Source organism: Anolis sagrei, chromosome 1 (genome assembly GCF_037176765.1).
Source record: "Anolis sagrei isolate rAnoSag1 chromosome 1, rAnoSag1.mat, whole genome shotgun sequence".
NCBI classification, from domain to species: Eukaryota; Metazoa; Chordata; class Lepidosauria; order Squamata; family Dactyloidae; genus Anolis; species Anolis sagrei.
Window position 1 is genome coordinate 122,643,432 of NC_090021.1, and position 22,802 is coordinate 122,666,233.

Consider the following 22,802-nt stretch of genomic DNA (forward strand, 5'->3'; position numbering starts at 1 on the left):
GTTTACAGTGATTGAATATTGATGTGATTGGCATGAAAAAGTTAAGATAGGTAGCTTAGTTAATTTTAAGTAGTAAAAACTGTCATTTCATCTTCGTGTCCTTTCATGTAATTTCTGTTTAGTCAAAATTAAAAACAAATCTTTCTGAAACAGAAAATGTAGCAGCAAACATGTAAAAGCTTCCTTTCACTTCGGATGTCCAACAACATTGCTGTATTTTATTTCTAGCTGTCTAAAAAGGAACAAGGTGAATATAAGGCAACATTGTCAGATGACAGAGGTCAAGATATTTCTGCTCTTGATGTATCTGGAAAAGGTAAATCTCATTTTGCCCCATATATAACATTGTATAGAAACAACATCAATATACCATAGAGCAGGCATGGGCAAACTTCAGCCCTCCAGGTATTTTGGGCTTCAATTCAATCCCCACAGCTGGTAGGCTGTTAGGAATTGTGGGAGTTGAAGTCCAAAACACCTGGAAGGCTGAAGTTTGCCCGTGCCTGCTATAGAGGTAAATGGTGTGTACAGATCACAACCCTTTTTTCCATTGTGGGAATTAAGTCTTCTTGAGACTTTAATTCTAGGGCTTTGCTCTTGCTCTTGACTTCATTTGCAAACAATTCAGCTGTATTTCCCATATTAACCAGATGTTGTTTCTCTTGCTCTTCTCAGTTTATGATGACATGATCCTGGGGTTGACTAGAGTCAGTGGTGAGTAAACAAATGTTCTTTCTACTTGATTAAATATAAGTAAATATGTGTATCTTAATTATTTCAGAAATGATAGCAATATTGACATTTGTGTAATCTCAAGAAATCCGTATCTTGTACTTGGTATGCAATTAACATTCTGAATGCATTTTGATTTTTTTTTAATTCTGAAGAGAAAACAGTTAATTTATTACCTTTGATTTTTGCATCATTTTCAGAAAGTGGAATAGGAACCTACTATCTGTGGGGCTAACTGTAAAAAATGGGTGCCTTGCACAGACAACACCATTAAACTTGCGTACAACATTTAGCTGGAAGTGAAAAGGCTTCAACCTTATTATTGCAACAGCTGTAATTGTTTAACCTGGCTTGAAGTACAGATCCAGTAACTAATAATTAGTATTTCAGTGTTATTCCTTGCCACCCAGACATGAAGCAGGAACATGACCATGAGCATAATCATGTGTGCCAATATTCCCTATGGGGAATGACTGGGTAATAGGATTGTCCCCCTACCCAACTGGATCTTGTTCCATACCGCACCAACAAAGGAGACAAAACACCATACACATTCAATAAGACAGGGTCTGCAGGATTGGGAAAGTAACTCAAGCCTGTGTGGGAAATGAGAGGATATATTTCTTCTATAGGAGGGCCTAATTTAAGCCTGCAGCTTCAGTGATCATGATTGGGAAGCCTGCTTCTCCAAGGCTACTGACTGATTGCTTTTTCCTCAGACTGTGAAAATAGCACAAAGGTTTCTAGCATGAAGGAAACATGTTGGGGAGGACATGTTGGCTCTCTGCTGTCAACTTGCTGTCAATTTGGTGCATTTGTTGGCTATTAAGATAGATGGGGGATTTTTGATTGTAGCAATAGAGTCATGATCATAAACATGGATATCAAGCAATGAGGAATGCATAGGCCTAAGAAAACCCTATAAAATTTATGGGTTACCAGAAGTCAACAGGCAATAAAGCCGCATACACACATAAGTCTGTGCATGAATATATCGCTGCTCAATGGTATATCAGCCATCCTCCTTCTCCTCATTATTGTCATTGTCATCATCATTCAGCTGTTGCAGTATCTGTGGGGACTGTATACTGGTATTTGTGGTTTCATTTACCCACTCTCAACAAAATATGGCTTCTGTAGGCATTTTCTAAGTCCGGCAGTGCATCTCTATAGTATTCTGGGTCCAGAAGCCCTTCATTTCAATAGGTTTCAGTGCAATCCAGGATTCATGAAGTCCAGGAATGCTTTCCCTGTAGATACATGGATCATAACCATACTTTGAGACTTTTTTGGCATTTCACTCTAGTCAGTGTATGTCAATTCAGCCCCCGCCGGCGTAGTGGGTTAAACCCCTGTGCCGGCAGGACTGAAGACTGACAGGTCGCAGGTTCGAATCCAGGGAGAGCGCAGATGAGCTCCCTCTATCAGCTCCAGCTCCTCATGTGGGGACAAGAGAGAAGCCTCCCACAAGGATGATAAAACATCAAAACATCCGGGCATCCCCTGGGCAACGTCCTTGCAGATGGCCAATTCTCTCACACCAGAAACGACTTGCAGTTCCTCAAGTCGCTCCTGACATGACAAAAAAAAAAAAACCCAAAACAAACATGTCAATATTTGCTTTCCCCCCTAATATTTCATTATGACATGTGCAGGTTATATAATAGCAGTAACTCTTAAAAATAGTTAGTGTTAATTAATGCATTTTTCCTTAAAAATGCATTAATTAACACTAATAATAAAAGGGCAGTTCTTTCATAGAAGTACTTCCCATCTTTTTTACTGACTGAAATGTGAATTTTGGTGTTAAAAAGAATTAAATTAAGAATCTATTTTTGTTTATCCTAATTTGACATCTTAATACCAAAGCTTCAGATCTGAACAAAGGTTTAAACTTTCAGGTAAATCTGCTTCTGAACTGAAGATCCACTGCACTCCGGAAGGAATAAGACTTCAGTGTTACATGACATACTACACAGAGGAAATGAAAGCAAGTTGGTATCAGAGGTAAGTGAGAATCAAGTCCTGAATTTTGACTGACATTCACAGACATAGAAATGTATACTTTAGCATCAACAGCGATATTATAAGGCAAGAGAAAATATTAAGCCCCTAGCATTCCTCTCTAACTTGCTTTCCAAACCCCCCAACAACCACTAATAAGCGAAATTCTTCATAAATATGAGCCCGTCCCTGTTTTTCATACTGTCATCAGCACAGCTGGTAGCATTGCAGGCAAATCCCTAATCAGCCTTGAATCATCCCAACACTTTGCATAGCAGGGAGCATAAAACAAATCCTAAAGCCAGCATGCAATCATCTACTCATTGCACTGCAGGGAATCTAACCGAGTTTCCATCTAGAGGTCTGTTTGGTTCAGTGAGCTGAATCTAGGCTAGTAAAGCAAGCACTAATTTATCAATATCTCCCCCCCCCCCCCCCCCGTCATCATTAGGTCAGGTCACCTCATTTGAACTAATTTTAGCAAATCAAAAGGTATCTAAACTTTCTATTATGTTATTAATGGAGGTACAATTGGAGAAAGTAGGCTGCAGTTATCTATGTGTTAGCTACTGAGATCAGGTGATTTCTGGATGGAAATATATTTGCGGAATATGTGTATGTGAATGTACTTCTCCTTCTCTGGTGCCCTAGTACTAGGTATTTCCTCATTCATGTTCCAGATATATCTTTTCAGTGTATAAATTAGATTCCCAGTGAAGCTGTAGGACAATTATTTTTTATAAGCCAATTCTTCAGTCACCAACATCAAGCATATTGCTCCAATTGTTTGGTAGATCAGCGAATGCTAGTTTCTCCAGCATCACTGAGTATTAAATCCACTCTGGCTTTTAGTATTAACATTAAAGGAGGTGTCCAAGGTATAATATTGTTTGGTCAAATGTTGAATGATGTCCCATGAATAGCTCTTTTAAAGTTCTGAATAAAATTCAGACCAGATGCATCATCACACCACCATAAGAGCCACCAGCTTCCATTAGGTAGACCATAGCAATTTCCTTAAGACAAATAATAATAATAATAATAATAATAATAATAATAATGGGGGGGGGGGAGAGAAGGGGTGAAAATATGCTACAAGTTGGGATCTTGAAAAATCCTTGAAGGAAAAGAGGGCTGTGATGAACAAAACGTGACACATCACATTCCCTTATAGAGATCAATCATATCATATTTCTCATCTCACCAGAACTTGAGTCACCTTACATGTTAAAAGGAATTTGTTGAGTACATATATTTATTATATTGATTTAAAGGACACCCATGTAGATGCAAGAGTTTACTTTTTCATCCCAGCTGCTCCAACTTTGAAGGTCTAAGGCAGCGACAAGTGCAGCAGTTGGAGGGGTAGGGAAATGTTCTCAGATATACGTACAACCAGAACCTTTCAGCTCTTTGCCTGAAAGGGGCACACTAAATCATTAAATACATTCAATTGGAGCAAGAGGAAACGTCAGAGGTCTCTCTCCCAGGTACCACTCACTTTTGTTTGAGTGATTTCTTTCTAAGGACCTTATCAGATGGCAGTATTGAGGGGCATTATTAAGTTGAGTAAAGAGAGGACCTTCCAGTCTTCCCTCGCTCATTTTCATTCATTTTCCTCTCCCCAAACTTTTAGTGCTTCTCCATATCACCTACTATTTTCACACATAGGCGATAAGTCTGCACCCCAACTTTTTTTCTTCATGTAAATCTGCCAGAATCCATAGGATGCAATAGTTCTACATAAAATAATGCAATAGTTCTACATAAAATAATTGGACCCTTGAGACAGGGATGCTGTTTTAAACCATTGTTTTCCATAGGATCCAATTGTTCTGCATCAAAATCCGTTGGACCTTTGAAACAGGGATGCTGTTTTATACCACTTCTTTCTATAGGAAGGACTAATCATGCATTTCTATAAACAGGGACAGCAGCTCTATGGTAAATACTAGGCCTGGGTAATAACGCAAAAATTTGTTTCTAAAATCGATTTGTATTTGAGGGGTTTTTGCGTTTCGATATTTAAAATAATTACAAAACTTTCCTTTAAAAAAGTTCAGTATTTACGAAATTTCGTTAATATTAACGAATCGATTTGTTAAGATGGCGGACCCCCCCACGCATGCGCAAATCACCTCTGAAACTTTGTTATGAAAACGGGGGTCGATTCGTTAAGGTGGCAACGAATCGATTCGTTAAAAAAGAAATATTATTTATCAGAAATATTTAAAAATGGAAAATTAACAATGCTTGCCCTGTTGTGGAGCGAACACAGCCACAGGACAGGGACAAACTCACACACACAGGCACACAAGGGTCTTTTCTTTTTTTAGAATATTTTTTGAATTTTTTGAAGAATAAAAGAAAGATATTTTTCAGAAATATTTAAAAATGGAAAATTAACAATGCTTGCCCTGTTGTGGAGCGAACACAGCCACAGGACAGGGACAAACGCACACACACAGGCACACAAGGGTCTTTTCTTTTTTTAGAATATTTTTTGAATTTTTTGAAGAATAAAAGAAAGATATTTTTCAGAAATATTTAAAAATGGAAAATTAACAATGCTTGCCCTGTTGTGGAGCGAACACAGCCACAGGACAGGGACAAACTCACACACACAGGCACACAAGGGTCTTTTCTTTTTTTAGAATATTTTTTGAATTTTTTGAAGAATAAAAGAAAGATATTTTTCAGAAATATTTAAAAATGGAAAATTAACAATGCTTGCCCTGTTGTGGAGCGAACACAGCCACAGGACAGGGACAAACGCACACACACAGGCACACAAGGGTCTTTTCTTTTTTTAGAATATTTTTTGAATTTTTTGAAGAATAAAAGAAAGATATTTTTCAGAAATATTTAAAAATGGAAAATTAACAATGCTTGCCCTGTTGTGGAGCGAACACAGCCACAGGACAGGGACAAACTCACACACACAGGCACACAAGGGTCTTTTCTTTTTTTAGAATATTTTTTGAATTTTTTGAAGAATAAAAGAAAGATATTTTTCAGAAATATTTAAAAATGGAAAATTAACAATGCTTGCCCTGTTGTGGAGCGAACACAGCCACAGGACAGGGACAAACGCACACACACAGGCACACAAGGGTCTTTTCTTTTTTTAGAATATTTTTTGAATTTTTTGAAGAATAAAAGAAAGATATTTTTCAGAAATATTTAAAAATGGAAAATTAACAATGCTTGCCCTGTTGTGGAGCGAACACAGCCACAGGACAGGGACAAACTCACACACACAGGCACACAAGGGTCTTTTCTTTTTTTAGAATATTTTTTGAATTTTTTGAAGAATAAAAGAAAGATATTTTTCAGAAATATTTAAAAATGGAAAATTAACAATGCTTGCCCTGTTGTGGAGCAAACACAGCCACAGGACAGGGACAAACTCACACACACAGGCACACAAGGGTCTTTTCTTTTTTTAGAATATTTTTTGAATTTTTTGAAGAATAAAAGAAAGATATTTTTCAGAAATATTTAAAAATGGAAAATTAAATGCTTGCCCTGTTGTGGAGCGAATGGCAAAGCCTCCCCGCTGCTCCCAGCCCAGGGAATGAATGAATGCAAGCAATGAATGAATGCAAGCGAAGCAAGCCAAGCCTCCCTACTGAACCTCCCGTCTCCTCGCCTTCCCCAGCAATGAGCAATGCGGCCACGCGGAGCTGCTTTTAAAGGGCAGCCCACCCAATCACAATCAGCCATGGTGCTTGGGAGTGCAGGATTGGCTCCCGGCGCACCCAGCATCCTCCATCCCTAAAACGTCATTTCCGAAATGGGCGGAAGCCCGTAAAAAAGATGGAGGATGCCGTTTCGATATTTAAAAACACTTCCGGGTTTGAAAATATGTTTTGTAATCGTTTTGTAATTGCTAAAAATAACGAATATTTAACGAATTACAAAATTAACGAACGAAACCGCCCAGGCCTAGTAAATACAATATAATAATGGGAACAAACCAGCAAAGGAAAACTGCCTGTTCTCTGTTCTACAATGACTCTATTATGCTATATCTGTCATAAGGGAAGGCATTATTATGCACTTCTGTAAAGAGGGATGACAAACCCTTTCCACCCTGGCAGCCTCTGAAACAGAATGGACCTCATCACATGTTGTTTTGAGCCAAAATAACGGGTTCTTCATGCTATTTTGGCTAAATTTACCATTACAGATCTACCCAATTTCACTATTGCTCTGTAGTTCTGTGACAGGGGAAGGGAGGGGGAGGAAGGAGTGATGAGCAGAAGTCATCTGATGGCAGCTGTGACTCCCAGTAAATTTACAGTGGTTACCTTTAAAATGACCGAGGGGGGGGCTGTAAGTTTGATGAGGTGGTAGGAAAGGCCATCATGCCCTCTCTCTTATACTGAAGTCAGTGGAGGATGTGCCTTTTTTAGTTCACATAGGACCATAATAGGGAGTTATCACTATCAATCTATATCACATAACTGCCTGTACTAATACAGTAGCAGCTCGAAAGGGTTTTAGGCAGTCCTTATTCCCAGGTATATCAGGAGATAAGGGAGAGCACATCTAGGATTTTTGTCATGATGGGCAGAGCCTATCTTTGCATCCACCCCAAGCCATTGCAAGAGAAACATTTCTGGGATTTTTTTGGGTGTCTGGAGAGACTTGAGAAACTGCAAGTTGCTTCTGATGTGAGAGAATTGGCCGTCTGCAAGGATGTTGCTCAGGGGACACCTGGATTTTTAATGTTTTATCGTTCTTGTGTGTAGCTTCTCTCATGTCCCCACATGAGGAGCTGGAGCTGACAGAGGGAGCTCAACCTGCTCTCCCCGGATTCAAACAGCTGTCAGTCAGCAGTCCTGCCAGCAGAAGGGTTTAACTTATTGTGCCACCAGGGGCTCCTGTATTCTAATGAAGCCCTAGAATCATCATAGAGTTAGAAGACGCTCCATAGACCATTGCATCCGACACCCTGCTCAGTGCAGGATCCTCACCAGGTAGCTGTCCAGCTGAGTTTTGAGAAAGAAGGAGACCCCACTACTTCTCTAAGTACTTGATTCCATTCCCAGACCAGTTTTACTTCAGGAAATTCCTTCTGAAAATTATCCTCTGCCTTGTAAGAAAACCATTATACCTGGTCTCACTGTTTGAGTCAGCAGAGAACAGGCCTTCCCCCTCCTCTCTGAAACAACCCTTGAGATATTTCAAGAGTGCAATCGCTTCACTTCCCAGTCTTCTTTTTACCAAGATTAAAAAGTTACAACTTTACATTGTTCGCTATAGTTAAATGAAGTCCATATAATATACAGTGCATAATACACATGTATGGTATGCTACTGAGCTGAAAGGCTTATTTTCTCACTCTGCCTCTACTCGCTTCCGGCGTTTACTCACAGAACTTTGACTAATCTAATCCTACGTCTTGCTCTCCTGTTGGGTTGTCTTTCATCTCCTTTCTTTTCCCTTCCTCTTGCTGTCACGCCTCCATGTTTTGCCTCTTATTTTACTCTGAAAATGCCACACACATCTTGAAAGCACTATAAATGATAAATAGCAGAAGTAATAGAGCTATCTCTAGGTGACAGATGTTCTTTCTGTAAAAGTGGGGGGAAAGCCTTTAAAGCTGGATGTAGATTATTAGACTGAGATATGTACAGGTCAAAGATAAATATAAAATAAGGTCAGAGTGACAGAGGAAGAAGCCAAGAAAAGAGAAGGACTGGGTGTGGGTCCAGGGGAAAAAATGGAATCTTATAGCAATTATGAAATTGTCTCCAGAATCACCACCTGACTTCAGGTGCAGAATATATTTCAATTTGAATAAATTCACTAGGAGCCCTTTCAAACTACACAACTATAGACCTGTGTTTCCATTTTAACCACTATGGTTGCATCCTAGGCTTGTAGTTTGATGAGGTACCAGTGATGCATTGAATGGGATCATATATGAAAATGTGTCTATCAGTGTGGGGAGTGATTTCCCATGTGGCCTCCGTGCATTGTCTATACTTGTTCTACTGGAGTTTTGTGCTCTACCAAAGGCTACAGAGGGATGCTTGCTAGCGTGACATTGAGTTTAGCCCTTGTTGGTTTGTGGGTTAATCTGCAACCCTTCTTGTGCTTCTTGATTCCGGAGCTGTTTGTGAATTAATTGAATGGAAAAGTCCATGCCCTAGGACACTTTTGTTTCTCTTTTTAAAAGGACTTTACCCTTGTACCAGTGGATTTTATTGATTTTTGGATTGGAATTGAATTTCCCGTATTTCTTGAATCAATATATTAACTAGAACATAGTTATCCTTCAAGGACTAGCACTACCCAAGTGTTTACACTTAGAGAAATGCATGCACAACAGTATGATTGTTAGGCAACCCATATAAACAAACACAAAGAACATTACATTAATGAAAACGGCTTTTTAGAAGATGGGAATATTGGGCACACTTGTTTATGTTACGAAAGCCTCCACAGAGGAATATGTACATTGGGGGAATTATAATCATCCTTCATGCCATTATTTTATTCATTTATATTCTGTGTTTCACAATAATGGGAATCCACAACTTATTAAAGACCATCCAGATTAAAAACTGTACAAAAACAAAAGTAAAAATAAATAAATATAAAAATAGATTTTAAAATGATGAAACTATCTGTAGACTTAAAGAAATGTTTTAAAAGCCCTTCAAAGACGATCATGGTAAATTTCTAATAACATGATGGCTTTTACGAATTCCCATGTTGAAAGCAAAGCTTGATGGTGTGGATGCAGGACAGAATAAACTGAAAGTAAATAAGAAAATTAAACTGATGGATTCTTCCATCCCAAGAACTTTGGTGTCTGAGCTGCAGCAATAAATAAGACCTCCACCTAAAGCAAAATACTCAAAGTTAGCCAGGTTGTTTTGGAACAAGCGTAAAATGCCATAGCACTCTCCCAATCTCTAACAGTAAAAATAATTCAACAGTACAGTACGTAACTAACTATTTGCTGCTCTTTCATGACAGCACAAATACACTGCCTGAGGCAATTGCCTCATTCTGTTTAATGATAGGACTTGCCCTGAACCCTAACCTCATGGCATTAAAGAAAGAGATGCCCAAGAGTATGCTTGGGTGCTTTGAACAAGTTGTAAGAAGGTTTGAAACATAATGGCCATACATTTTATGGCCAGGTCCATCAAAACTGTGCCCGTATACTCTGAAAACTGCCTATGTTTACTTTCTTAGGGAATCTAAGATTTCTTCAAGTGAAAAGATGAGGATTGGAGGGAGTGATGAAGTTGCCTGGATGCAGATTTGTGAGCCGACAGAAAAAGATAAAGGGAAATACACCTTTGAGCTATTTGATGGCAAGGAAGCCCATAAGAGGACAATAGATCTATCTGGGCAAGGTAGGAAACTTTGGCAACAGAATTTATCCCACTGTAAAGATGGTCTGCTGTACGGTACAGAAATCTTCTTTTTGCATGTCATTAAGTAATACATGTTTATATTATGCCAAGCATGTTAAAAGCAGAGCTCCAACTTCTATGGTTTTTATCATCATTATTGCCATCACCATCATCATTTTTTATTTCTTAAGTGTCTCTCCTCATGGCTTGAGGTAGGACACAACACAGTTAAAATACATGACCATGAAACATAAAGTACTAGACATGTGCTTTCAGGTAAAACTTTCTCCGTTTTGTGTCCCGGCTTTCGTTGGGGGCCCTGATCCATTTTTGTGACCCTCCCAAAATCATCAGGGTTGCTTCCTATTCTTTTGGTTCAGGGCCCCAAAAATCAGACCATTGGAGGGGGGGGGGGTCCTCATCCACTGGCTCCTCTTTCTGGCATTCGTTCTTCTTACCTAGCACCTGCTGTTTCTACTCTAGGGTAAGAGGTGCTTGTTGCAGGTGCACTCCTGGCCTGCCTGCACACCCTGCCACACATACCCCACCATACTCTCTGAGAGTGTGTGTTTGGCGGGGCGTGCAGGCTGGCCCGGAGCATGCCTGCAGCCAAGCTCCAGGCCTGCCTGCCTGAATGCTCTACCGCACACGCACACTCTTTCTAAGGCAAGTTCAGATGCACACGAAAGCAGGCTTTTGTGTCAAACAGATTTTGTGTGGGGATGGGGCTTCCAGTTTTGTGCTCCCAAAGAAATAGAAGACACATAAGAAAGGGTAGAAATAGTAGGAACGAATTCTGTGCAAAACTCGGTAAAATACATACATTAAAACACACCATCACAATACATTAAAATATGTATTATATTTTAATCCTTGTACATAGTACAAGGATTAAAATACAATACAAATACATGCATTAAATTACAGATAGACTGTAAATTTTAAATTCACATCGATCGCTTGATTTATATTTTTTGATATTTCTCTGCCATATAATCAGTTAAAAATAGAGAAAAAATGAACATGTCTGACAGTATTTGTGCTGATGCAAGAGGCAAATATATAATGCTGAAATGTGTTTCTTTGTAGCCTATGACGATGCCTATGCAGAATTCCAGAGACTCAAGTAAGTAAATTCATTGCAGTTACTTTAACTTGTCTATCTATGTTAATTGTATGAGATAATAATTCTTGTTTGTTTTGTTTCCCTTTCTCTCCACTTTAGGGCAGCTGCTTTTGCTGAGAAGAGTAAGTACATTGTTTACAGAGGAACCAATATGACTGTGTGGCAGGCTAGTATGCTATGTATCATTTTAGTGAGGATGAATCATATGATGGCTATCTATGTAGATCAACACACTGGCTGGGTTGAAACACACTGAGTTTCAAATGAAGTAATGTAGTATAAAGGATTAATGTTATAGTGTTTGCTGTATAAAGAACTTCATAAATGGAAAGTGTTAAACATAGCATAAAAATGGCACAGAATAGATATTACTATTAATCATTTGCTTTATATACAAATGTCATAGTTTACTTATTTTCTGAGTTTATGGCCCAGTGTACACTGCTATTATAATGGAGATTGAATTGCATTATATGATCTGTGTAGACTCCTATAATGCAGTTTAACTGCATTGAACTGGATTATTTGATCATATAATGCAGTTTGATTGGGATTATAATGATGCACTCATTGTTGAATTAGCGAGTGACACAAACATTTTGTTTAACATTTAAACAAAATACATGGCAGATGGGTGAAAACACTGATGAGACCAATATTCTGCATGCTTACTCTATTGTCAGTAAATGCACTTGCAATGATTATATATTTGATCTTTTTATATTTATAGATCGTGGTAAAGTGATTGGTGGATTACCTGATGTTGTAACCATAATGGAAGGCAAGGTAAAGCTAAAATACACTATATGGCTATCTTGGCTATTTTTAAGCAAAGTTTTGTGCTGTTGGGAAAAAGTAAGCAAGTTTTTGAACTATGTAATGTTTGATTTGTCTTTAAAACATCCCTATAAACCACATAGGATATTGCTCACATATTGTCATCTGTTGGCAAAGCAGCGTGACAGATCAAGATCTGAAGAAATAATGTCATAATACCACACTTGTGGCAATGCAGTGGTCCCAGTGTTAGTATTGCTACAGTGCTACTCTGCAACATTTACATCCTGTTCTTAGGACAGAGAAGATTTTGCTCCAGCCTTTCACCTTTGTGAAACATCATAGCAATTTGGCTGGGTTTGTTCCTGGCAAGGATGTATTTTACTATCTAGATCTATCTTATAGAGTTCTCAGATACAGGTCAGAGATCAGTTTCATAAATATATATTTTTTGATTCTTTTAAAACACCGCCCCTGTTTGGGTGGAGGAAAGGGTTGCGGAAAGGAATGAAAAGTTTCTGAAGTGCATTTCTTTGGTAAGTTTTTTTTAAGTCCAAGCCTTTATCCAAATCAGTGGATAGCATCAATGCTTAAAAAGACTCTGGATAAACACAGGGGAAGTAGAAAAGAGACTTTTAATGTGCAAGAGCATGTATATTCATGTACAACAACAAACGTACAAAAAGAGCCTATTAATTCCCCAGTGGTCTTTAAAGCTAGGCGTTCATTTATGTCAACACAAAGCAGGAGCATTATTATTTAATGTGCATAGAATATACATTATTCCATTTTAAAAAATATATATGTCCTTTATGTGCTCCGCATATACCTTAGCTCACAGTGAAAGGGCTGAAAAAGACAAATGTTCCTTCAAATAAGCTAGAGAGGGAACAGAACAACAGCATGAAACAGAAACTTTAAAAGAGGGGAACACAGCAGTTTTTGATGAGTTTTTAGTGTGTTTTTCAAATAGCACTTTTTACATCAAAAAGTATGCTTTTCACCAGTGTAGCAAAAATTCACCCCAAATAAGGTCAAGGCATAATCTAATGTGGAGTAATTCCTGTTTATCCAGTTGCCTCTCCACCAAACAGAAAAGAAGATGTGGAAAACTTTCCTTGCAAGCACTTCCTGTCTGTTCTTCCTTTATTTTAGGATTCTCAGCCATTGATGAACTTGTTTCATTGGCCTAATGTTCCATACTACTAAAGAAAGACAAAATGTCTAATACATTCCTTTCTTTGCTTTCTTAGACCCTGAATCTGACCTGCACAGTGTTTGGCAGTCCAGACCCTGAAGTGGTTTGGTTCAAGAATGACAAGGAGCTGGAACTGAATGACCACTATGCAGTGAAACTGGAGCAAGGGAAGTACGCCAGCTTGGTAATCAAAGGAGTGGCATCAGAGGATTCGGGAAAGTACAGCATCAATGTCAAGAACAAATATGGTGGAGAGATGGTAGATGTCACCATAAGTGTGTACAAGCATGATGAAGAGGTGCCAGAAGTTAAAACCGCTGCAGGAACTAGTAGAGTCAAGCCAATAGCTCCAGCATCAGTTTAAAGATCCTAGAAGCAGGGTGCAGCTGGCAAGAAGTAGATTTGGAAAGGTTGCCTTTGACAAACAAAGGGGAGGGTGAAGTATTTGGTAGTATTTCTTCAGTAATTGGAAATGTTCAAGGAATTGTTAGGCTTTTTGATGTGTGTGCCAGAGTTTTAGATCCCATCGACACTTCCATATGATGCACTGAATTGCATCGTATGGCAGTGTAGACCCATAGAATGCAATTAAAGTGCATTAGATGGCAGTATCGATGGGACCCTAATTGTGTCACAATACCACCCCCAAATGCAATCACATTATTAGGAAGAGAAAGATTATTCAGTTTGCCAAAAAAACCCAAAAAACAAAAACAAAACAAAACAAAAAAACAGTGGAAGCCGTCATTCTGCTCATTCATTATTATATCCATAGGGTTCAGCTCTGCCTCTTGCAGCCATGGGTCAGATCCAGCACTTTTGGCTGCTACCAATTGGCTGCTACTTATGATGCAGCTCCCTGCCTGAAAGCTGGCTCCAGCAGTCTCCGTCCTCTCCACATGTAGGGAGACGCAAGAGGAAGGAAGTTTCCCTTCTTCATTGTTCTGATCATGAAAACAGCGTAGTCAGAGAAGATACCTAATAGCACCTATTTAGTTACATAAAGGGAATCTTGATTCTTAATCTGAGCTGTGATTCTTGGTGCTAATGTAAAAGCTTGCTGAACTCAAATGGGTTGATGGGTTGCAGCGATACACTCATATGCAAGTTTGCAGCCTCTGATACATCAAGTGAGCTGAAAAGAAATGACCTTCTAAGTTTCCCTTTGCAGCACTGTTACCTTTTAGTGCACTTGACCTTTAGTAATATTTTGCCACCACAGTGGACTCATTTGAGCCAGTGGTTTCACTGTCTGTTTGTTTCCCCCTGCTTTGTGCTAATAAAAACTTGAAAAGTCACCTTGTGTTTCTTACTGCACCAAATCACGTTTAACTAGTTCTGTTTACTCTCTTTCACCGTTTAATTATGGCTTATTGCACAATTTCACAGCTGGTAGCATGCAGACAATGGACTTACAATAAAGAAAACAAATTATGGTTAATCATAGTCACTCCATGGCTCTTAACTGCATTTAATTTTATACTTTATGATGTGGTCAGTAAGCAGTTGGGAAGTGGTCTCAGGAGACACCTTTGCCATTTACTACCCCCCAAGGCTATTTTGGTCTTAAGAAGGCAAATTCAAAACTTCCTTTGCTTATAAAATAGGTCCTGAACACAATTCTGGAAAATGTTACCACTTGCAAGAGCATCACATTAGTGAGGTTACTCATGTGGTTTGTAGATGAAAGCAAGAAGCGAGGCAAAACACCGAGGTAGTACTTCTCCATGAGGTTATCTCTGAGGTGGCACCACAAATCTATAAATGTGTGCATATGTGGCTTGCAGAAAATATACTTGTAGCTCTTCAGTTTCAGATGTTTCCAGAGTTTGCAGATCCTTGCCAAGTTTATGAATTAATGGGGAGTGAGCCGAATCCAAGATGGTCTCTAATTTCATCTCTCTTCCTCAGATTTTGATTATTCCTTAGGCCAGAGATACCAACTACAGTATTCCAGAAATGATGTTAGAATCAGCTTTAAAAGCTACTTCCTTAACACTTAAGTCCCTGTTCCCTATGTATGGAAATTATGTCTCAGCAAAGGAAAAGAAAAATAATAATTCACCTTTGAAGACCATTGGGTAACTAGATTGACAATATGGCACAACCCATGTGGTTTCATTTACCTGTGTCCAATGAACTATATCCTTTCTGAGCATTTCCTAACTCCTCCACATGACTCTATGGCAGTGGTTCTCAACCTGTATGTCTCCAAGTGTTTTGGCCTACAACTCCCAGACATCCCAGCCAGTTTACCAGCTGTTAGGATATCAGGGATTTGAAGGTCAAAACATCTGGGGACACACAGGTTGAGAACCACTGCTCTATGGTATGCTTCTGTTAGACCAGTGGTTCTCAATCTTCCTAATGCCGTGACCCCTTAATACAGTTCTTCATGTCGTGGTGACCCCAACCATAAAGTTATTTTTGGTTGCTACTTCATAACTATAATTTTGCTACTGTTATGAATCATGATGTAAATATCTGATATGCAGGATGTCTTTTTATTCACTGGACAAAATTTGGCACAAATATCCAATATGCCCAAATTTGAATACTGGAGGTGTTGGAGGGAATGAATTTTGTCATTTGGGAGTTGTAGTTTCTAGGATTTATAGTTCATCTATAATCCCACCAATGATGGGATTGAACCAAACTTAGCACACAGAACTCCCATGACCAACAGAAAATACTGGAAGGGTTTGGTGGGCATTGACCTTGAGTTTTGGAGTTGTAGTTTACCTACAGAGAGCACTGTGGACTCAAACAATGATGGATCTGGACCAAACTTGGCACAAATACTCAATATGCCCAAATGTGAACACTGATGGAGTTTGGGAAAAATATACCTTGATATTTGGAAGTTGTAGTTGCTGAGATTTATAATTTGTCTACAATCAAAGAGAACTCTGAACCCCACCAATGATAGAATAGGGTCAAGCTTCCCACACAGAACCCCCATGATGAACAGAAAATACTGTGTTTTCTGATGGTCTTTGGCAACCACTCTGACACCCGATTGTGATTCTCCCAGGGGTCCTGACCCCCAGGTTGAGAAATGCTGTGTTAGACAGTGGTTCTCAACCTGTGGGTTCCCAAATGTTTTGGCCTTTTGCTCTCAGAAATCCTAATAGCTGGTAAACTAGCTGGGATATCTGGGGGTTGTAGGCAGGGACGGCTCAACCCATTTACGCAAAGTAAGCATTTGCAGTATAGTTGATTTTGCCCAGGGGCGCTCTTGGGGGAAAACAGACCCTGACATAATGCGAGTTGTAATTACTGGGATAGTTCACCTACAATCAAACAGCATTCTGAACTCCACCAATGATAGAATTGAACCAAATATGCCACACAGAACTCCCACGACGAACAGAAAATATATATCAGTGATTGGTTGGGGGGGGGTGTGGCAAAATACTGTTTGCTTACCGTTGAAAATTACCTAGGGCCGCCTCTGGTTGTAGGCCAAAACACATGAGGATCCATAGGTTGAGAACCACTGTTAGGACATGTTATTTCCATATGGTTTGCTATTATTCATAATTCTCACTAAACACAGTGGCAGTCTCAAAACATATCTCCCATGTTCATAGTTTAAAAATTTTGGATGCACAATCACCTGTAAATTTCGGAAATGGACTCCAGCGACTCATTAAGCCTGGCCTGAAGAATTCTTTATTTGGGATTTTCATCTGAGTTGAAAAAAAGAATGCATTCTGTCACTAACCCATTCCACTTCCTTTAGTTCATTTAGTGGCATAGATGGCAAGGATTTTAGGATACGCTCTGCACACTTCCTGTTTCTGGCACTTGGAATGCTACAACTTGTAAACCATGAGCATGGCAACATGGTTCTCTGGAACGATCCATTCTCTAAAATGGATTTGAGCATAATGGAAAATTGAACTTGAAAAATATATTTTTGAGTGACAACTCACAGAATAGCCCAACCAACCTGGGATAATCCTACTGACTGGAGGATTCAGGGAGCAGTCGTTTACAGAAAAAACTTTCCATATTCTTTCTGGTTGTTGTTGTGTGTCTTTAAGCTGTTTCTGACCTATAGAATCCCCAAAACAAACCTATGATGGGATTTTTCTGAGGCTAAGAGTGTGTGAATTGCCCAAGGTCAACGTTCTGCCCCCTCCTCTCTCCATGCCTGAATTAATTGTGTGCAAATTACTCTTGCACTTTGAACTCATCTTACAGCAACCTAAAGACAAGAGGGGTCAATGGAGGGGGGAGCGATATGTAAGCTGGTGAAAGAGTGGGAAGGTAGAGGATTAATTGAGACTGCCCCAGCCAAATCAGAACAGCTGGAGCATATGTAAAAGCTGATCAATGCTGAATATAAAACAGATGTAATGATCTATTTGAATATGTAAATGTGGGGTGAGTGGATGAGGTTAGGGGTATTTTCTATTGCTCAGGTTATATTTAGCAGAATCTTTAGTTACTGCCTATTATGGCAGTTTTTCAGATATATCCTTGGGTGCTGTAGACAAGGTGAGACTCATCTTAGCAGCACTGCCTTCAGCCAGCCCTTTTTTAGCTAACTAAGCTTCAGCCATTAACTTTCAGGTAGAGGGGAATAATTTATGGTGACATTTAATCCTTTGCTGAAGTAGAGAAATTAGCACTTTCTGGAACATTGTTTTCCAAGGGGTGAAGATTTGTAATAATAAGCACTTATATATATTTCCAGCAAATTTTGCTGCATTTTAAAAAAAATGTTTGTGCTAATGGCAGATACTGAAACACCAAATTGTATTTATGTCCATGAGATATATGTTCACAGAGGTTCATTCCTAGTCTTGGGGAAAAAAAGTTTGTTCATGTGAAACAGCCTATTTGGAAGGTGAATTGCTGCTCCTAGCTAGAGGATTCCAAGAGAAGCAATTTAACCTGGAGCAATTCATACAACAAATTCACTTTCTTAACACCACTGTGCAACTGTGCATGCATACTGGACTGCTAAGCTTCACATTATATTGAAAATCCACTGATTGTTACAAATACTTAAATGCTTCTATTTTTTATCCAATCTATTTTATAGTCAGTTCCTCAAATACAACTGCATCTGTTCAGAACCACAACACAAAGGCTCTGAACTCTGAGGCATGCAGCTTACAATACCCACTTAAGGTGGTGACAAACCAGCAAAGCAAGACTGGTACCTAGGAAAATGATATAAACAGCTCTAGTGGTCATCAAGAACTGTTGGATTTTAATTTTAACATCTGTGATCCATCCTTTTTTATTTGTTTGTTTGATTTAGTCCTTGACTTTGAGTGTGATTGATACCATGTATACTGTTTTTCATGTTGTGACCCGCTCTGAGTCCCCTTGGGGAGAGGGGTCCCTTTCCACACAGTTGAAGAAAATCCCATGTCTTCTACTTTGAACTGGAATATATGGCAGTGTGGACTCAGATAACCCAGTTCAAAGCAGATATTGTGGGATTTTCTGCCTTGATGTTCTGGATTATATGGCTGTGTGGAAGGGCACAAGGTGGGATATAAATAAAGATCATCATCATCATCATCATCATCATCTACAGCCTCCAAATAAGGGTCCTTTCAGACAGGCCCTATATCCCAGGATCTGATCTCAGGTTTTCTGTTTATCTCAGATTATCTGGCAGTATGAACTCATATAATCCAGTTTAAAGCAGAAAATCTGGGATCAGATTGTGAGATCAGATCGTGGAATGGCCCTAAGACATCATCATTAAGGGCACATGTTGCGGGTTAGCCCTCTTTCAAAGTAAATAACCAAAAACTAAGAGTTTAATTATGTTACATATGTCTTCTAAGTGTCCAGATTTCCCATAGACAGCCTTAATTAATTTTCTGTCTTTCTATTTCTGCTTGTGTGATGAAGTCCCTAGTCTGTTGCAGTTGGTTGACTTCACAAACGGAAAAGGTTATTGCAGGCCTAGTAAAATTCTCAAGTCAGCTTTGGTCTGAACAGCTCAGAACTCCATATATTCACTAATTTCATCTGCTACCCCTCGAATCTGGCCACCTGCTTGCCTTTAAAATATGAATCCAATGCAGGAAAAAGTCAATTCAAACTGATGTTACACATTAAGATCTTATTATTACCAAAGATAAGGAGAACAACCACATCAATAAAGAATAATGACAATTTACCAACAATGACAAAAAAACCAAAACAAACAACAACTAAAGAGAAAGGCAGTGAAATTGTTTGTGTGCATTTGTCTTCAAGCTGCTAATGAAATTAAAGAATACTAATACTTTTAAAACAAGTTGGGTAGAAAAGAGATTAAGTTCTGGTTTATTTCCAATAAATCAAAGTTGGAAAGACCAGTTGTCAGATTGGACCTTGTGATACACTGGCCAGATATAGTTCAGTTCGAGAGTGGGCAAGTTTTGGGGGTTCAGTGGCTAAACCCTTTGAGGTACTGTGGGATGTGAAAATGATGTCAGGAAGTGTGTGTGTGGGAAATCCCTCCTCTTCCCACCTTCTAACATACCATTTTTGCACATGAGGACTGCTCTGAAGAGGGGCTTGCAATGCTGGCAGGCTCTTCTGGTAAGTGATTTGGGGGGGGGATGGGGGGCTGGAGGGCAGGGTGTGTGTGCCCTCCTGCTTCTTTGGGATGGTTGTGGGGATTGACACCCAGGACTACAAAAGCAGTCCTGGGAGTCAGTCTCTACAGGCCCACCACCTGGAAAGATCTGGATCTTAGCTTCAGGCCTGGATTTTTCCAGGTGTCAAATTACCTGAGATTACGTTTGGATGCCTCAGGTAAAAGCGAGATAGGTCCTGCATTTTGGGCCTGTCTGGTATATCAGTATATCAGTATATCTGATATATCTGGTATATCAGTGTATCCAATGAAGTGGATTGAAATTAAGAAGTGCTCACTTTAAAATCCAGCAGTCACTCTTAAAAGGAAATGACTGGATTCCTGTATGGAATTTATGAAACTATGGTCCTCTGCATGGATTCCTACCCAATCCCTACTTACCATGAAGCAGCTGCTGCAATCACGGGGGGGGGGGGGGTCTGTTCCTCTGTTGTTCAGGAAGTAGTAAAATCCCCATGTTCTCTCCTTCTCAAAAGCAATCTTTGGAGAAACAGGCAGAAGCAGGATCCTGGTCACAATGTGTCCTCATGCCAGAGATTACTTGTGTGATGGGACTGCATCTGACTGGTGGGTGGGACCATCAGCCAGCTGCTTCCTGACTGACAGGAGACCAGATCTCTATTAATCACAGTGGCTGCTGTATGGTAAGTAAGGCTTGGGGGATTTTCACAGTCCCCACACAACTCTGGGATATGTAGATATTGGAAACATAACAGTTATGAGTGCATAACTCTATTCATAACTGGCATAGATGATTCCAGTCAAAGTTAGGATTTTTTACCTTGATTAGATACAAATTCAGCTCAATGGAAATAGATTGTGAACTACCCATGATGGAAATAGGTTGTGAACTTTCCAAGGGGAAACAGTCTTCTCCTTGAATGAGGTGACCATATTGAGCATCGTATTGTGAGACAGAGCTTGGTAAAGTTACTTTTTGGAACCACAGCTTAAAGATATAACTGAAGGATTCTGGAATTTGTAGTAGAAAAAAATATGTTTCTGTATTTTGTTTGTGGGTGTCACAAATGGGGAGCAAATGGTTAGATGCTTAGCTTATTATTATGACATTTTTACTTCCAGATCCGGGGAGTGTTAGCGATGGGTTCTCCTATGCCTTGTGCCAAAAGTAACTTGCTTTAGTGTGTACTATGCTTAGATAGAAAGGGGCTAACATTTGCTGTACTGTCTCAGGCAGGAACATAATTTGAGCCATTCCTCAGTGCAGGGAATGGGTGGCGAAAGCATTCCTGGAATAATTGGTTCAGATTATGATTGTGATCTTAAAACAATTTATAAAGAAAATATTTGTGGAACAGTTAAGGGGCATATTTTTACAGCATTCCCAAGTACGATGACAAGGCCTCTAGGTGGCACCAAAAGAACAAAATAAAAATAAGTATAAAAATAAAACATCCTTCTAACTCTTTTCATATCAATCCAATTGTCTTGATGCAAACACATCACTTAGGGAAGAGGAGATTATTAAAAGCATTATACGTCTGCCAAGTACAAGGACAGGTCCAGCAAATTATAGTTTCCAGGAAACGGGTGATTTTTTGCAATAATGCAGGCTATTCATCTTGGCATGATACGTGTTAGGTGAAATCAAAATGCAGTCTGTGAGAGAGCATAGGACTCTTATGGCATTGTGATTTACGCTGAAGGTGACGTAAATATCGCATGCAACACAGCCTTTACAAAGGGCCATTATAAAGAGAAATATATTTCCACCTCCAGAATGTGGGTTTTTTATTTTTTACATATTTTATTTTAGCATTATAATGAAAGGATCTATGCCCCCTCCAAGCATCTTGGCTGTAACTATGCAGCTGGAAAGTCCAGTGATGTCACATTTATTACATTTTACAGCCATCAAAATTAGGTAGAGTCATCAAACCATTACTGAACAGTTGGACCTTTTGTCTACTCATGGAAACAGACTTTCATTCTGTATGGAGCTGTTGTAACTAGCTAATAAATTGCGTTATATAGGTTGAGTATCCCTTATTGAGAATTTCCAAATCCAAAATATTCCAAAATCCAAAATTATCTGCATCAGTGACTGAGATAGTGACACGTTTGCTTTCATATAGTTCCATGTACTTTGTTTCATATACAAAATTATTTTAAGATATTGTCTAAAATCACCTTAATGCTATTTGTATGAAGTGTATATGAACTATAGTTGAATATTATGTTTAGACCTAGGTTCCATCTCCAAGATACCTCATTATGTATGTATATGCAAATTTGGATATTCTGAAATGTTAAAAAATCCAAAATCCAAGACACTTTTGGTCCAAAGTCTTTTGGATAATGGATACTCAACCTGTAGTAGTATGAGTGACTGGCTGAAAGGTACGAAGTCTCCCAGTTCCGAAACTGCAAAGAAAAAAAATCTTTGTATCCAAAAGAAATATATCTGCATTGGCCTTTGCCAAGTTGTTGAATGTGACAGTCTGAATCTCAATTATGCTTCCTTCTTGGACTTTTTGAGATAGGGTTCATGAGAATTGTCTCCAAAGCTAAAATAAATGTTATCACAGTTCTGCTTTGGTTCGTCAAAAAGTAGTTCCTGTTTCAATTTACTTCTAAAGTATCTTTTTAAAATGGAAACTAAATTGTTTAGCTCATTGTATTTTTTTTTTACTTTGGAAGTTCAGCTTCACAGGACTGGTTATTTACCCTGTTTCCCCAAGAGTATGATAGTGTCATATATTAATTTTTGCTCCTCAAGATGCACTAGGTCTTATTTTCAGGAGATGTCTTATTTTACTATGAAGAATTCATGCTTATTGTTGAACAACAACAAAAAAATGAAAATTTTTATATGCTGTACAGTAGTTGTCAGTATATAATAAATATATAGGCCCTCACACATAGGGCCAGAAAAAAGGGCTGAAAAGTACCTGGCTCCTATACACTGCTTGGAGACGGTAACATCTCCCACAGCAGTTCCTG

The 22,802-nt window shown here is 39.0% G+C and overlaps 1 protein-coding gene across 2 annotated transcripts in view; it reads left to right on the top strand.

Annotated features, from left to right (window-relative positions):
- The window catches only part of MYOM2 (myomesin 2), a 96,613-nt gene extending 82,675 nt beyond the window's left edge, over window positions 1-13,938 (top strand). For both annotated transcript variants that reach the window (XM_060788523.2, XM_067468299.1), the window contains 8 exons: window positions 229-316; window positions 676-714; window positions 2,634-2,739; window positions 9,955-10,118; window positions 11,208-11,244; window positions 11,344-11,366; window positions 11,975-12,030; window positions 13,275-13,938. In XM_060788523.2, coding sequence (XP_060644506.2) covers window positions 229-316; window positions 676-714; window positions 2,634-2,739; window positions 9,955-10,118; window positions 11,208-11,244; window positions 11,344-11,366; window positions 11,975-12,030; window positions 13,275-13,583 — 822 coding nt within the window. In that variant the 3' untranslated portion in view covers window positions 13,584-13,938. The remainder of the gene's footprint in view (window positions 1-228; window positions 317-675; window positions 715-2,633; window positions 2,740-9,954; window positions 10,119-11,207; window positions 11,245-11,343; window positions 11,367-11,974; window positions 12,031-13,274) is intronic.
- Window positions 13,939-22,802: the final 8,864 nt, after the last annotated feature.